The 14,782-nt window shown below is 41.7% G+C and overlaps 1 protein-coding gene across 3 annotated transcripts in view; it reads left to right on the forward strand.

The window, feature by feature from the left end:
- LOC107048624 (speckle-type POZ protein) overlaps window positions 1–14,782 on the forward strand; it is a 25,581-nt gene that overhangs the window by 5,249 nt on the left and 5,550 nt on the right. For 2 of the 3 annotated variants that reach the window (XM_015271884.1, XM_015271886.1), the window contains exons 1-2: window positions 4,155–4,718; window positions 11,686–11,830. In XM_015271884.1, coding sequence (XP_015127370.1) covers window positions 4,618–4,718; window positions 11,686–11,830 — 246 coding nt within the window. In that variant the 5' untranslated portion in view covers window positions 4,155–4,617. Of the gene's footprint in view, window positions 1–4,154; window positions 4,719–11,685; window positions 11,831–14,782 lie in introns of those variants that run through there. The other variant, XM_015271885.1, reaches the window with a different exon arrangement.

Consider the following 14,782-nt stretch of genomic DNA (forward strand, 5'->3'; position numbering starts at 1 on the left):
GGGGGGGGGGGGGGGGAATTCTACACTCCAAGTGGTCGAGAGAGACAATATTCAAAACGAATAAACTACAACAAACGTGTTAGTCTGTCTGTCTCTGCATATTCCCCACATCCCACGGATTCAACTCTCCGCCCCCTCTGCACCCGGAACAACTGTCTCTCTCGACGATGTATGTAGTTTGGAATTAGTTCGTCGCAAGCCGCCAGCACGAAACCACAACGCCAGACCCAGAGATATCTCCTCCCCCTACTAGCAAAAAGCGTACACGGAAGCTCTTCTCATTTGCCTCGTGGCAATCCTCGTTCATCCCCTTTATATTCGGTAAATGTTTCATGAATTTCTTTTTATGGCACCGATCGAATATTCTCTCTCTATTTCATGTCAAATTTCAGCCAAAAATTTGTTAACAGTGCATCTCTCTCCATCTGTCCCTCAAAAATCTCAGATAAAATAATAATGCAACCTCAGTATTAAATCTCTCGTGAATCGCCAAACTATTGCCAAACTGCAGTGCGCGACATTTTTTTAATCCCCAATTGACTCCTTTCCATCGCCTTAAACCAATGATCTCGACACAGACACAACAGCATTGGATTACAGCATTACAGCAATATGCCGTGCAGTTTGTAACGGGGAAGGGAGTTTATAAACGTCGAGTGAGAGAGAGATGGCGGGTAAAAAGTGCATTGCATTGAAAAGAAAGGGACGGTTTCACACAGTTGGTACCCGTTGGCACATTCACCCTTCCTCAGCCAGACGTTTTGATTCGGGCAGCGCTGGTGCAACCACCGGGCGTAAATAGGCTTTAGAAAGCACGTGTGCGCGCAATAGTGGGCGCCTGGTCACTGTATATGTTTATTAACGTTTACTCGTAATGTAACCCACCTCAGAAACGACGGAAATGTGTATGTAGAGAGGTATAAGTACTCTTTAACTCTCATTTTGTTTGAGTCACTGTGGTCTGGATTTTATTAATAGGTAAGACACTGTCTGTTATAGTTATTAACATTTTTTTTCACCGAGTGTTGCAAGCAAGTCGTAAAAGGGGAAATCAGTAAATGTTGTTGGACAATAATTTCCTTGGTTTTCATTTGTCTCAATGGAAAGTGGGGTAAGACGAAATGTCTACAATTGTCAATATCTCCTGACTGAGTAATACGATTCTGATGAATTAAATTTCATTTAGAAGCTTGGAAAATGACTTTTAAAATGAAAAGAACTATTGGGAAATTTCACTTCGCCGCTCTCGAGTTATCGACGATCAAAGAGAGTTCTTATTATCCCATTGTAGAAACCACTGAGACAGAGTGGATTTAATTGCAATGCTTGTAAATATTTTCAAAAGTATTTATTAATTTTCCATCAGATATTCACATTAAAGTCCGGCAAAGCCGTGGAATACTCATCGTTCACAAACTACACGCCCCAGTTTCTATGGCGGACATGTAGCTGCGACAGCTGGACCGTGAGTTCGCTCGAGCCATTTTCATTTCCATCCGAAGTACCCCGAAAAACCCTCCCCACTCGTAAACTCCCCCTCACATCTTTTCCAAAAGCTCCGTTTGTCCACTCATCCTCACTTCATCTCCTTTTTTTTTTGTTTTTTTATCGAAAAAACTCTCCACCCGAGTATTCCAAGTTTCAAACGACAATCCATGAAACCTATACGGTGCATTATATTCCAGAGCTCGAGTCAAATTCTGATGTAATCAACGAATTAATTCAGTTCGAACAGCCGACGCTAGTGTCGAGAAAGTTACGTGACCCGATGTCTCTCTCGAGCCGAAATAAAAAAGAAGAAATAAAGCCGGAGAAATCCGTCCTGATTTCCTGTCACAAACTTCAGTCTGTGTCAAAATCCAATAGGTGGGCCATTATATCGGGCAGCCGCTTGCTCAAGCACAAATCTTTTCTATTCTCCTGTATTTAAAAATGAAAGAGAAGAAAAAGCCGTTGAGTAAGAGAATAGTGTCAATAGAACTTTGGGTTCGAGGCAAGGTCAACCGTTTAGCGAATAACGAAGGCCATCCATTATGATGTTAAAGCGACGGAGTTGTCGTTAAGCGTTGCGAAAAAAAAACGACGCCTCCAATTATATTTGTGTGTGTACTGTGTGGCCTAAAAGCCACGGCCGTGGTTTTCAAGAAGAGTCTTTGGTTTTCCGCCGTTGTAAAAGGCCCTCCTTCCCCCTCTTGAACCGCTCTCTCCTCTCCTTTTTTCTCGAGGGTTTACATTTACTGGTGTAAACATTAGGCCTCCTCGGTAAATGCTCCCCCGGGTGCATCCACGTGTTTTAGATCATCTGTTGTGATGAGGATTGGCGTGAAACGGGCTCGAAACCTGACGTCCTCATGAGATAATTTCTATTTTTCCAAGTCCATGCTCGTCAGGTGTCGTTAAAAATTCATGACAGTGATTGAAATTTCGTGATTAGCCTGGATTTTGGGTTAATTATTTCAGTGTCACTCGGAAGTAGTATTTGATTGATTCATTTGATTGGAAAGTAGAAAGACCTCGAAATTCAACTCGAAGACTAACAGAATCTCATTAGCTTTGATTATAATGTGAATATATAGTTGAAATTTGAGGGTCATTAATTTAGAAAATTGATAATTTTTTTCTTTTGTGATCCCCGTTACCCTTGGAACGTTGTTGACCCCTGCTGACACTTGTTCCAAGGGCCAAAAGCTTGAATTTCGATTATTTATATTCCTGGCCGAGAGGTGAATAAATGAGGAATAAAGTTGGTTTAACCAAATAAAAATTGATTTCGGAAAAAGTTGACTTTCTCCCTCCGTAAATCCAAGATCTGGCCATCAGCTTGATACTCTGTTGATCTAATAATACTCCTCGAGGACTATAACATTGTCAACAACATTCAGATGATCCTTCAACTCAATGGGGAACAATATACAACAGCAGATGAGTGATCCTCAAGTTGGAGCCAATCCAAGAAAGAAAGTAGCCAAGAAAGTGCCTCATTGAATCAATCGTCTCGGTCGGTAAGGACGTGTATAATACCATTGCCACATTGCCATCACTTTTCTTGTTTACGATAAAGCGTACTGTCTTCGTGAGTACATTGATGCATGTGTACGTGTCTCCCTTCGCTTTCGGTGCACCGGCGCATACGTACGATGCCCGCACGTGCCACTGCACGTGCTCTCGCCAGTTAACGCTTGTGAGAGGCCTTAGCCTATTACTTACCAAAACTGAAGAAATAATGCAGCCTCGAGTGATGGTGAATCCAGGAAAGAGGGGAAAATAGGTGACAAGTTGCGTATAGAAGGCACTGAGGATGAAAAAGCTTTTGCTTTTTTGAGTTAAACCCATACACCCATGGCCGCTCGTTAAAGGGGGTCAAGGGGACCTTTTGCCCCGGGCCAACCGCTCTCCTTCCGTCCTTTATTAATAAACTCGTTTTCTTTACCCCATTAAGAATACTAAAATTATCACCAAATATTACAAAATACTTACGAAACTTGTTTTATTCTCATTCTGCTGATTTTTTCGGAAGTACAACAACATGTGACTGTAATTGTTTAATGGTATCAAGTGAAGCAAGTTCAGTGTCATCAAAATAATCACATTATAATGAGGTCTAATTGATGAATTACCCAATCCCAATTGTCAACTACCACCAATTCAGGACAATTACTGATCGTCTAGAAAAATATACTCCAAGGGAGAACTTAATTCGTTATTCTTCATGTCTTTTGCATTGTCACTTGTACCAGTGAAAATATCTCCCACAATAGTTGAAAAAACCTTCAGCCTCCAATTCCCAAGGAAAATAAACCTAATCCCACCTTTAAAAAAAACGTAGTTCCACAACAAAGGGCGCTTTGGGGGATGTTCGTTTCTCATTTCCTGCGCCCCTGTCTCCCTCATCTGAAAATCCAGTGCTCAGTGGTATCTCCTCCTCACCACGAGGTCGCACACGACTGCGCGGCAATGCTCACAATTGTTGGAGGGGGTTTAAACCGAGGGCTGAGCCAGGCTCAACCCACTACTGCTAGCCGATTCCACACGAGGTGGCCCGACGTCTCCCACACACGATCGCCCATCGCCTCAACGTCACTACATATCCCAATTGAGAGTGGGGGTAACCGGTGAGGCTTTCAACGGTTGCCTCAGTCGTGCCACTACCGAGGTCGGCGTCGGAGTCGGAGTCGAGACTCGTGATCCATACAGTCGTCCGAGCCGCTTCGCCGCAAGCGCCAGATCACGAAACCCTCTCCATCTTTTCTGTTCTATTCAGTTGATTACAATTCTCCTCTCCCCCAACTCCCTCAACGTACTTAACACCAACAAAATCAAAGTTCAATCACCACTGGAAGATAAATCGCTGGGATCACCGTGTTCCTCCACCAATTCCCAAAGGATAAAAAAAGTTGTCTAGTTTTGTGAGTTTACACGGAAAACCACAAAATACCAAGTGAGTGTGCCAGTGATAAGTTAATCAACAATTGCCAAGAGAAAAGAAAAGTCTCGTTCAATTGATCATCACGGATTTGAGTGTAAATGATCAAATTGTCATTAGTGCTTAGAGAGAGTAGAGGGTGGATATGACAGGCTCGTTGACCACCCACAAATTAACATTATCAAATCGTGCGCATGTGTCCAGTGGGATTTAACAACAAAACTCTGGTCGCCTATCTGGATACCTTGACGACACCACCAGCTGGACTGTCTCATGTCAGGATGGCGCTGGCGCGGTACGTTCAAGTCTTCACACAATCAGTTGAAGCTAGTCCCACAATTTTCAACACACCACACGTACATATGAAAATCAACCTCCAAATTGGGTTCTCAGTTTTATGAATTATTAGGGACCAAGTGGAGAGATAAAATGAGAGAGAGAGAGAGGGAGAAGAAAAAAATCCATGAGTGACAATTAAGGTCGAGTGCGAATGAGTTCAGCTCAGTGGGGGCAGACGCGCTTGTTGTATACGAAGGCAAAACCAGCCGCGTAGCCTCGTTAAAGCTCGTGCGCCACGGCGTTGGAGCTCTCCAATTGCTTCGAAAATTATTATCGGCCGCGATTCAAACCCGGATCGACCTCCTTGTAACCTCAAGCCCGTTATTTACGGCCCGAGAGTTAGAGCCGTCGTCTCCTCCCTCTCCCTCCCCCTCCCCCAACCCTCATTTAAACATTTCGATTTCTCCTCGATGCCATCGCCACATCTACTAAACACCCGCCCCAGTGTTTATTTTCGAATTCGCATTCTCAAAGACGTGGAAATCTCAAGTGATCGCTCTCAATGCAATCCTCCCCTTTTCACTTTAATTTGGTCTGCGGTTAGATATTCTCATCTGCTCCATTCCTCCGGATTTTTCCTCATCACTTGTTAATGAAGGATGCACCCACTTGTGAGGAGGTTGTGAAAAACGTATGGGAGGGACGTGTATTCATTGGGTGCATTCTATTCGAAAGTTTTAACATTCTGACGACAGCTGGATACTTTCAAGGCAACTGATGACATTTTGAATCGAGTCAAGAGGGAAGGGGGGGGGGATATTTTGTATTTATTGTTGGGTGTCATTGTTTCTTTGTCTCGTTGTGGAAGATAAGAGTTATCTCGGATTTATTCATCCAGAACAGAACATAACACAAATCACGTGAATTAATCACGAGGCTATCTCGATGCATTTTAAAGGAATTGTGAATTCTCCACCATGCATAATGATAAATTGAATCTGTCTTTTCTGACCACTTTGTCCTCAGTTTCCTGCTCAATGCGGTGGGCAAAGGCATGCTTGGTGATTCATACTGGAGGGTCATAAAGGCTCCTTTCTAGTTCCGGTGGGTAGATAAAAAGTGAGAAAAGAAAAAAAAACATGTGAGTAAATGCACTCTGTGCGCAGGGGTTATTAATTCTCGGGGGTTTGACATTGAAAAATTGGAGGGGAATTAAAATTAACGGATGGTTTTGGCATCGATGCGACACAAACAGAATTAGAATGTAGGAAATTGGCGGTGTGTGTGGTATCAACTGGTTGAACGACTGTTTGAGGAAGAGATGATGGAGGGGAATAACAATGAATGTTAAACAGCTGAGACAGAGCTGGTGTTGTACCTTTTCCGCAATCGTCATTCGTTAATTGCCCATTCTAATTCTCATTTGGTCTTGTGATCAATTTATTCACGATAACTTTATGATTAATATCCGGGAGTTGATGAATTTATGCGAGAAAAAATTTAATGACGTCGTCCAATCATCGACAATCGTTTTTATTAGCATTTTTAGTGTGAAAATGACATTTTTTTCGTTATTATTTTAGAAGCTCAGGTTATTTTATATACGAATTATTCATGGAAAATGAGCATAAAAATTTTCTCAAGTTCACTTATAATCGCACTTAAACCACGTGTCGCACGTTTCATCAATTTCCGAGGTCGGCAGCACTCTCGCGTCACGCTGTTTATTTCCCTTTCCTCACAGTCGTACACACTTTTTACTAAACACGTGGAGCATGTCACCTCCACTGAAGCTCATGAATTTTCCGCATTTAATTTAATTGTTTTTCTGATTATTCAACTGCGTATTTCATGGAAACAATTTAATTCAGCGATCAATTCGACCTTTGAACATGATTTTTCGTTTAGTCGTTACTTGTAGCCACTGGACGTCATTATCGATCGGCATTCAGCCCCCGGAGTTGTTCTCAAACTGGAAGAAAAAAAAATATTGTACTGAGAAACTCGCGGAGAACTGGGCGTCCTTTGTTCAACGCCGGACGCAGCTGTCGATTTATCGTCGACCTTCTCGTCTCTCTGTCTTCACACACTCTAGTGACACTGGTTTTTCATTTTTTTTTCTCCACAAATAAAAGTATCAATCGAGAGTAAATGAAAAACATTGCAGGTTTTTTAAAGGTACCATTGAAAAAGTTCCCTTTAAACTCGACAGGGAAGCGAGTAAATGTCGCTCTGAATGCTTCCAATCAATTTAATCAATCTGAATCGCAGATAAAGCGCAAAATTCAACTGCCATTTTTCAAAACCCATCGCAACTGCAACTTAATCAATGACAGACTCGTGCGGCATTCAGTGGAAGTCCAGTGCACAAAGCGCTGGTGAACAAAAAAAAGGGGAGTAAGAGAGAAGAGAGTAAACTGGAAGGGTAAAGCGTGTGTCCTCGGCGTTGGTTAACCTTCGTTTCAAGGGTACAGGGCCGTCCATGGTTCTCTCAAGCCGACTACAACCGTTAACCCTTCTATTCCTCATCCACTCCCGCCATTTTCATACATCTAAAATTCACAACAACTCTCATCTCCACTTGACGTCTTTTCACATCTATTCACCATCTAATTACGAAATTAAGATTAAAAGGTAGAATTTTGACGTGATGCAACTGGAATTTTACGGAAGTGAAAATAAACATTGCATAATCGTCAACACTGCAACATTTTATTCGCCGTAAAACCGTTTATTACCCCATCCCACTCGTTTCACGCGTCTTCAATCATGTCCCCTCGTTTCAACTTCAAACCGAAGGTAAAAAAAATGTCTCGTTCGGTGAAATGTTCATTCGCGTCCCAAATGTTCGCTTCTGCAACCTCTCTCACTCCTTTTGATAGTTTTTTTCCCCTCTCGTTTCCTTGATTTTTTTCCCTTTATCGTGAAGTTAACCCCCGTGGAAGCTCGGGAAGGCTTCTACTAACTATGGTCGAAGGCACGTCTTGCCTCCTTGTCCTTGTTCCCTCTTTGTGGTCGCTCTCTGGTTCTTCTCGTTCCAGCGGTCGTACAGGGGCCACTGCCCCTGGGACGTGGGATACCGGACGACCTTGGGACTCATGGCCAATTTGCGAGGTCCTACGACAGGGATGGAGAGGGGGGGAGATATATACCACTACAGGCCCTTTATACATCGTGCCGCTGATATCACAACTATTGGGGAATATTTACTTTTGAGATTTATCTTTTTATTGCCTCCTTTTGAGGCACGAAAAATCGTAAAAAACTATATTGCATAAACTCTTCCATTTTTGAAGGTTTTTACGGTTTCTAAAACTCGGAAAAAAAATACCTCAACACTTTGTCATGATTTATGATGATATTTTTCCACTGCTAAATGTCGGAGAAATATTTCAACTGTACAAAGTGTTGCAGGTTGATTCAATTGAGTCGTTAAATTCTTTTTCTTCATTGGCATTCGTTGGTAATTGAGACATTACCGAGTTTAGATTATTTATAAGTGCGACAGCAACTGCACAAAGTGCAAGAAAACAATTTTAATTCATGAATTTCATGGAATGATGATGATTATTATCATCAGGATGCGGCTTCGGATAACGAGAAAACCGGGTTCCTTGAATCATTCGTACCAGTTGAAGCCAGTGGAATTTGTGTTATCGTCAGTCACTGACAGAGTAAGAGAGAGAGAGAGAGAGAGAGAGAGAGAGGGATAAGTTGTCGCTTAAGTCCTGACGCATTGAATTACTGATAGCTACATTTCGTTATGTTCATTATCGAGTCATAAATCTTATCGTTTTGTTGATTATTTTTTTCACTGATTGTGAGACATTTTGCAGCCATAGTTAGCAGGAATTTATGAATTCTCCTTTGTCCAGTTTTTTTAATGAAGAAACAATGATTGCATTCATTCAATTTTTGTCCAATTAAATCAAGAAATGGATGCATTGATCTCATGATATTTTCCAAAAACCTCGAGATTCCATTCCAAGCAATTTTCGAGGATAAAAAATTGTCTTCAATTTCCGTAATGACGAAAAAAAACGAGAGAAAGCCAAAACTCGAGGGTCTATAATTTTCATGCCAATAGTAGTTGCAGCGTAAGTCGTGCGATGGTGACTAATAGCCATAGATTTATATGCGGTGAGAGTTGATTTATCGAATGGGCCTCGAGGGCTTCTCCACACAACAGTCAACCCGAGACTGGGCATCGGTGGGATATACAGTGAGAAGGGGATCACGATATACCTGTCCCTGCGAAAGCGAAAACCGTAGGAAAGTAGACGGCATAAACTCGCGGTCTAATCTGCGAATAATGGCGAACGCGATACATTTTAAAACCCAATGGCAATCGATTTCACTGCATACTCTCTTCAAAAAGGGAAATAAAAAAAATTATTTCTCCCTCTTGAATGCTATCGAAACACGCGAGTGCACTCGAGCCTAGGATTTATATCTCACGTGTCCTGACGCTGATTTATCTTCCTCTGATTCCCGCCGGGTGCAGCTTTAATCTTTCGTTAACGGCCGAGTCGATTTTTTACCCTGCCCAGAGGGAGAGATGAAGAGTGAGAATCAAACGATTGCTCAATGGACAATTTTTTTATTTCTATCTAGAAGTCAATTTGTTCTTGTACTTCAAACGATAAAATTAGCCACGACAGTGTTAACATAATGCCAAGTGTGGCGTGTCAGCTCGAAGCTGTCTCGTGCCTGCCCTTGAGGAGTGTTAGCCTTTGTCTTATCACAACTCGGGGCTCGGTAAAGCCAACTAGCCTTGACTTCACGCGCGCGCACTAATGTTCGTGTACTGACTTTCCTGCGGTACATTGGGTCCCTCTCAATATACATTCAACCTAAAGACAATCTGTTCAAATATTCTTTGTATGTAGATCTCGAGTCAATAATTTCCCTAAAATTCAGTTATAATTGCTTCAAATCATTGCCATAATGCAGATATTTCTTCACTTGATTCTATTCAATAAGAAAATTGGTGCAACAAGCCTATTGGTTTATTTTCATCTAGCGCCCAGAAAGCGAAACTGAATTTCATCAATTTTTTTTCTCTCTCTCCATTTTCCTTTTCTCTTTCTATCACATTATGATCGACCCGGACACACTGGTAATACCAGTTCTCTTCGCTTCACATTGATTCAAATCTGACCTTAATTATGCCAATGCTCATGCAGAGTTCACTGCAGATTAAGTAAAGGAGAAAATGTTATTGGGTTTAATTCGATTCTCGCGGATTCAATTGAATTGGATTAATAATTTCCCACGAGGTAGAGAGAAAAACGGTAACCGCGCGGAGTGGAGGGGGGGGGGGAATGATTGGTCGTGTCGGATAAAATTGAACAATTAATGTGGCGCTTGTGATGCGTCGGCAGTGCAGACCAAAGTGGCACAGAAATGTATTTATTCCTGGGGTTGATTTGGCAAGCGCCACGACTCTCAACTGCCACTATAATTACGAGCGTTTCCAAAGCGCTCTATAGGCAGTTTTCACTCGACTTCCTCGTTTTCACCCGTTCTACTTTCCCTTGGACAACTCCGAACTCAGTTGAAACCGCCTCCACACTGATTGAAGTCGTCGTTTCAAAGTTATTTTTTCTTATTATTAATTAATACCGATCAATCGCAGTTGTTTGAGTACAACTATCTCTATTTGGATTTTTTCCCTCCTCTGTTTTCTAATTGTCTGAATTTTCTAAGAAAAAGAAGGGTATTAGGCTTGGGCACTTTCTACAAACGTGGGTGAAAGTTGGGAGTTCCTGTGAGAATTTAGTTTCAATTTTACCAATTTTCAACTTGAATTGAAAATGAAGAAATGGGCAAATTGTATTTTTTATTGAATTAAAATAATCCATACAATTCCCGATAGAAAATTATTTGGGAATTCCTCTGAACTCCTTCATTTCCCCATTATTCTCAAAATAATCAGCAAATTAATTCCAAACTCATACTTCCAAGAATCTGAAAACGACTTTCGCCAACTCGTCCACATCTCCATTTTCCCATATTCCCCGCATTCTGAAATTCATTTTTCACTTGAAAATGGAAACCCAGCGGCTCAAAGGCCCTCTTCAATTCCACCCCAGCATTAAGAATGAAAAAAACCCATAGAAATATTTCCAAGCAGATGAAAAAAACAGAATGGAAATAGTGAGAAGGGCTGACTAACTCAGGAAATAAAGGGAATGCGCGGGTAGAGCCATTGGCCTGGGTGAACACATGCACCAGCACATGTACAACAACTAAAAAGGTATCCCACCGGCAGGTCCGATGAACCTGCGGGGCTAATGCACTCTCCATGACACTCGGAGTAGTTTCCGACGGGCAAAAAAACTTTGCGTGCAAGCAGCCCAAGACTCGTGAGGACAACTCAACCCTATCTCCCTTCGACGATTCTATGTTTTTTTTCATACTCCACCCCTTTCACTTTCACCCCAGAATTTTAGATAAAAATATTGGCAGTGTGTGAGAAAGTTGAAGTTGCACACCTCGTTTTCCCTCATTCAGTTATTCATCTGGATCGATTGAATTCAATGTCTCGTCTCATTATTTTCATTCGCTCATGATGATAGTAACTATTTTGGTTTGTGGAGCCTTTGTAATGAATTTTAATGCCCCGAAAAAGTTTGCAATTTTTAAAATTTAATTTAGCTCGATTGTTGAAAAATAATATTGTAACTTGATCATCCAATTATTCCGACCAGAAAACAATAATGAAAAACCTATATTGTGGTCCGAAGAACCTGATGGGGGCTAAAACGTACGCGGTAGTTCCGTGCTTGGCTGCACGTGAACACTCTTCGTTTCTCTATCTCGCTTCATTCCTTCCATGAATCAGTCGATGACCCCTCGTCCCTCGACCCAAAAAACAGACCCATTAGAAGTGACTATTAGGTTTATTACATTCTTAATATTCTGGGGATATTTGGAGAAAATACATTGAAATAATGGCTTACTGTTTTGTGTTATTATAGACTTGCGGTGAGCGACTGTGCGCCTCAGACGTCGCGGGTCAGCTCAAACTTGCACAGCAGCAGTAGTATGGCGGTGAGCCGGGTCCCGAGCCCTCCGCCGCCCGAAGTAAACACTCCAGTTGCCGAAAATTGGTGTTACACACAGGTATGTACCTCTTATATTTTACAAATGATTTTTTTAACGACAGGCAACTTGCATGAATTTTTTCCATTTTTTTAACTCAATTTTTCATTTATGAACATTAGCATTCATGAACTATTGCTCGTTAATTGATAATTGATTAGCGAGAGGTCGACAGAATAATTTGACACGTACAAAATTTTCCCATTAAAATATTCGAATGAAAATGAATTTGTCAGAAAATTATAGAAAACCATCACTCGAAATAATTGAATTACAAATGAAATCAAATTAGCGTCTCGTATTTTCGGATGAATCTCATGTCGCGTAAACACACCGAGTGCGTACATCTATTTTTAAATTGGCTCGCTCACCAAGTGAATGACCTGCAACTAGATCCCTCCGCGCATTTAGTGACCGCAGAGTGACACGATTTGTGAATAAAATTGGATGAAAAAAAATGAAGTGGGCTCCCTCCAATCGCACATATATATTCGTCGATGCAGCGGACGGTTGGGAATCCTTCGGTAACCGGAAGTAACGAGCGTGTCTGGTGGTTGAACCCCTGTGCGCGTCACGTCCGTAGACGGCTATCCACGGGAGGATGATTCAAGGCCGATTGGCGCGAGCGCCGGTGACGGAGGCAAGAGAGTTGAACGACACTCGCGGGCCGTCGACCCCTCTCTTTCTCTCTCTCTCTCTCTCTCCCTCCTCTCCCTCAATTTGATTCACCGGCACCTGTATGCGCCTTTTGTAAATCACAAAATCATCCTATTCCAATTTCCTTCAAATGTCACCCGAGGACGAGGGGAGGTCGCTGACCCCTCGCTCGTACGTAATGCTGTAACAACTTTTAAACTTCCATTTCTTCTCCTTCGTGTTACAGATTTTATGGGGGTATTCACTGTTTGATACAACTGAATAACTGTTTAATTAATTTCGAGTTCTCGGGTAATTGTTGGGGGTCGATGACCTGCCCCAAATGTCAAGAGATTTGTTCGGGGGATATTATCAGCGAGTGTTGTCCTTATTTGGTTGATAACAAGTTTATGAGATTATTTTGCGAATTTCGCAGGAACTTGTGGCTTTAGCGAAAATTTTAATTCTGATATTTTTTAATTCCCCTGTAAAGTTGAAACTCATGGAAAATTTGATTTAAATTCGCCCAATTCCCTCATTAAATACCTCACCCCCGAAAAAATCTTAAATCTCACAAATGGCCAATAATAATTCAAGTAATCCATCCTCATCTACACAAGACCTGAGGGGGCGTCGACCGCATGAATTCCTGCGTTACCTTCCGGCGTGTGCTCACCTGTAACACGCGAATTCCCCCGGAGCCAGTCTCACCACACGGAAAACCATGTTTTCAAGGCTCTTTACACAGTGGTAACGATCGATTGCGTCCCCCTCTTCTCTTCACCCATTATTTCCGTAAATTTTATTTGAGGCTATCGCACAATGACTCCAATGATAACCGAGGTCATTGGCCCATCAAGGCTCCCCAACGGCTCTCCAAGAGGCAATGGTGATAGATAAAAAAATATTAGCAATAGATTTGGCGCTCGAGTTAGGTCCGTTCGCCAAGGTCACCTGACGTCAGGGATCATTGACTCCGCGGGAGCTCGACCTCGTCTCTCCCCCCCCCCCGCTCTTTTTTTTAACGACTCATCATCTTATTCACCTCTTACGTCTGTGCAGAATCAATCAAATCCTCAGTGAGGTCAAAAGCCCCCAAAAATCCTGGCTAAATGTGCAAAAACCATTGCCGAACGGGAATGATAAATTAATTCCGAGGGCAAATACCAATTATTATGCTCATTGTTATCGTAGGAATGTCAACGATACACCGTTACACCCGTATCACGTTGTCCAACTATCCCAAGTGCTTACGTAAATGACCACTGATTCCAATGTCCCTGACTTCGGCACGTGGAAAATACTTTTTTAAATAGTGTTTGTACTGTTCGTGTGTCACTCATTTATACATTTTTCATTTTTCTACTGCTACGATACTCGACCGTGAAATTGTTCGACAACGTCACTCAACCCTGAGGGTGGCTGGTGAGGTGGGAGGCGCACACGTTTTAATGTAGAGACCTGAGTATTCTTGAACGACGGGTGTCCTTTTGTCTTTTAATTTGGCCGTGACTATTCGCACCATTGCGTGAATCACTCCCGTACTCCCGTACTCCTAGACCCCACTGGACAATGTTGTCACAATTGCGCTTTTCAATTGAAAACAGACATCATCTTCAGAGAGATTTGTCATTTTTAAAGACTTCTGCACGCCATTTCTCGACCCGCTCTTTCATTTGAGCCAAAAAAAACATTCATATCTTGTCTGACATCTCTGCTACAAACTCTGGTCATCAACTCTGGTTTTCAGTTGAAATTGGAATTGTTAATTTACACAATAATAGGAGTGCATTGACGATTTTTTCTCAACTCGCAAAAATCTTCAAACAATTTGCTACCGATTGGTGATAAAATTTTGTGGAAATAATGAAATAGGGGGGATAACGCCTTTTTTACAGGGGTGATTTTTCAAAAATTTATTTAAAAAAAAACGAATTTCCTCAGGAATCGAATGAAATAGGTTTTAAGGCTCTATCTCTCATAGTTTCCGAGATAATCGCGAAAAACGAAAATGCAAAAAAAAATTAATTTAATTCATCTTGTATAGGGTGTAGGAAGTGGAAAAACGCAATTCTGATCCATCCATCTGCCTATAGGGGCANGTGATAAAATTTTGTGGAAATAATGAAATAGGGGGGATAACGCCTTTTTTACAGGGGTGATTTTTCAAAAATTTATTTAAAAAAAAACGAATTTCCTCAGGAATCGAATGAAATAGGTTTTAAGGCTCTATCTCTCATAGTTTCCGAGATAATCGCGAAAAACGAAAATGCCAAAAAAAATTAATTTAATTCATCTTGTATAGGGTGTAGGAAGTGGAAAAACGCAATTCTGAGC

Source organism: Diachasma alloeum, unplaced genomic scaffold (genome assembly GCF_001412515.2).
Source record: "Diachasma alloeum isolate Michigan unplaced genomic scaffold, Dall2.0 Dall_scaffold_00195, whole genome shotgun sequence".
NCBI classification, from domain to species: Eukaryota; Metazoa; Arthropoda; class Insecta; order Hymenoptera; family Braconidae; genus Diachasma; species Diachasma alloeum.